We start from the raw sequence: 2,052 nt of genomic DNA on the forward strand, positions 1-2,052 counted from the left end.
CCACCCGCGGGCTGTGGCTTCCTGCTGGCTGCCACCTGCCTCCGTGGCCTCAAGTCCATCCAGCAGAGTGAGTGCCCGGGTCACTGTCTGAGGAGGCGGGGGTCGCGGTGGGTGTGTGGTCCGGGTGGCCCTGAGAGGGAGGTGGCTGACAGCCCATTTTACAGATGAAGCAACTGAGCCTCGCGGCTTTGGAAGAGGCAGAAACCGAGAAAACCCAGAAAGAGCCAACAACTCAGTGAGTTCCAGGCCCCAGATTTAGGCTAATATTTCATAATAGCTGCCCTTGATCTGTGTCCAGTGTTTCTTGTCTCTTTATCTCGCTGGATCTCCCCATACTGCCCTGATCAAGGAAATCACTGTCTTGTCCCCATTTGACAGGGAGAGGGGTTGCCCTGGCCATGTGGCCAGTGAGCGCTGGAGGTGCGATCGGAACCCGGGCAGCCAATCTCCGTGCTGTCCTAGATGCAGCATAAGGCTGTGGCCCCAGCGGGAGACCCGACCGTGGGGACCAGGGGGGGAGAAAGCAGGCAAGGCCTTGAGCTGGGCTTTGGAGGGCCAGGGGGTTGGCTAAGTCGGGGAAGGGTTCCTGTTTGCTGGCAGCTGCCGTGTAACAGGCCCCGTGCTGGGTGTTGACCTTGAGTTGTCATGGCAACCACCACCTTCACTCCCATTTTATAGATGATGGAACTGAGGCCCAGGGAGGTTTGTGATTTGCTCAAGGTTACCTCCCCTCTGCTGAAAGGAGACAGGGAGGGTCTGAGCAGAGGGCGGTGGAGGCTCCAGGCGGAGACCCTGCTAACTCACCCTGTCTGAGGGCGGAGGCCACCTTCCTGCTTATTCTCTGAGCGGAGTCTGAGTCACAACCCCACTCTCTCTGCCTAAACCCAAGGGAGGTTTGGGGGAGGCCAGGGCACCCACTCGGGGCAGGGGACCACCCCTCTGCTCATACTGGGTGACCTTGGGCAGGTCTGGGGCTTGTCTGGGCCTCGGTCTCTCCATCTGTTTGGTGGAGAAGGGTTGGAGTGTCCCAGGGGCCTCTGGCTCTCTGTCCCTGCCCACTCTGAGATCCTGTGACCCAGTCCTGGGAGAAGGAAGGGGCACTGGGCTGGGGTTGGGGCGAGTGAAGCCGGGATCCGGCCCTGCCCTGGCATCTTCAGAGGCAGGCCCTGTCCCCTCCGCCCAGGCTCTGTGGCAGGGCGGGAGCCTCGTTCTATTTTTGCCCTCAGGTTATATGAGAGCGGGTGCCGGAGCTCAGGCCTGGGTTCTGGGCACGAGGAGACAGTGGGAAACCTGACCCCCTGGGCACACCCACCACCCCACCTCCCAGCCCACGCGGGGCCACAGGCTGGGAAGGCTCCAGCCTTGAGGCTCCCCCAGAAAGAGCCCCCGCGTGCAGAATGGGTATGGCCGGTGAGAACCTAGGCACCCAGGCACGGAGGGGTGGGTGCCTGGCATTAGGCCCCTTCTTGGCCTCTGCCAGCTCCTTCCATCTGTCCCTGCCTGGCCCTGGAGGTGGGTTGGGTGCTTGCTCCAGGCTCCCACAGCACCCTCCGCACCCCCCATCAAGCCTCTGAGTGCCCCCTGTTATAGCCGCTTGGTTACCTGTCTGTGTCCCGTCAGACAGGAGCTCTGAGAGGCATGGGCTGCCTTGGGGCGTCGCCATGTCCCCAGCACCTGGCCTGGGGCCCTAAGTGGTAGATGTACTAATGGCTCTGACCGCGATGAGGCTATGGTGAGCCTCTGTGCACGGCTCAGGGTGCTCATGAGGGCGCTGAGGAGGCTGGGCCCCACCAAGCGGAGAGGGAGGCCCCGCAGAGATGGGGAGGGACAGACTGGAGCCAGAGGGGTGGCATGGGTTTGGGGCAAGAGAAGGTTTCTATTTCCGGAGGTCCAGGGAAAGACGCCAGGGCAAGCTTCCGACTGGAGTGTAAATGGCCGACACCAGCTCCCTTCGCGAGAGCAGACTCCGTGGGAGCAGAGGATGGTAGTCCGGGCAGCGGAGCACCCCGGCGGTCCTGGGCACGGCCAGCAGCCTCCCTCCCACCTGCGCCG

The 2,052-nt window shown here is 62.7% G+C and overlaps 1 protein-coding gene across 1 annotated transcript in view; it reads left to right on the plus strand.

The window, feature by feature from the left end:
- SLC35E4 (solute carrier family 35 member E4) overlaps positions 1–2,052 on the plus strand; it is a 7,158-nt gene that overhangs the window by 978 nt on the left and 4,128 nt on the right. Inside the window, exon 2 of the mRNA XM_015562835.1 lies at positions 1–67. Within this exon, the coding sequence (XP_015418321.1) occupies positions 1–67 (67 nt within the window). The remainder of the gene's footprint in view (positions 68–2,052) is intronic.

The sequence above is a fragment of the Myotis davidii genome, unplaced genomic scaffold, assembly GCF_000327345.1.
Source record: "Myotis davidii unplaced genomic scaffold, ASM32734v1 scaffold478, whole genome shotgun sequence".
NCBI lineage: Eukaryota > Metazoa > Chordata > Mammalia > Chiroptera > Vespertilionidae > Myotis > Myotis davidii.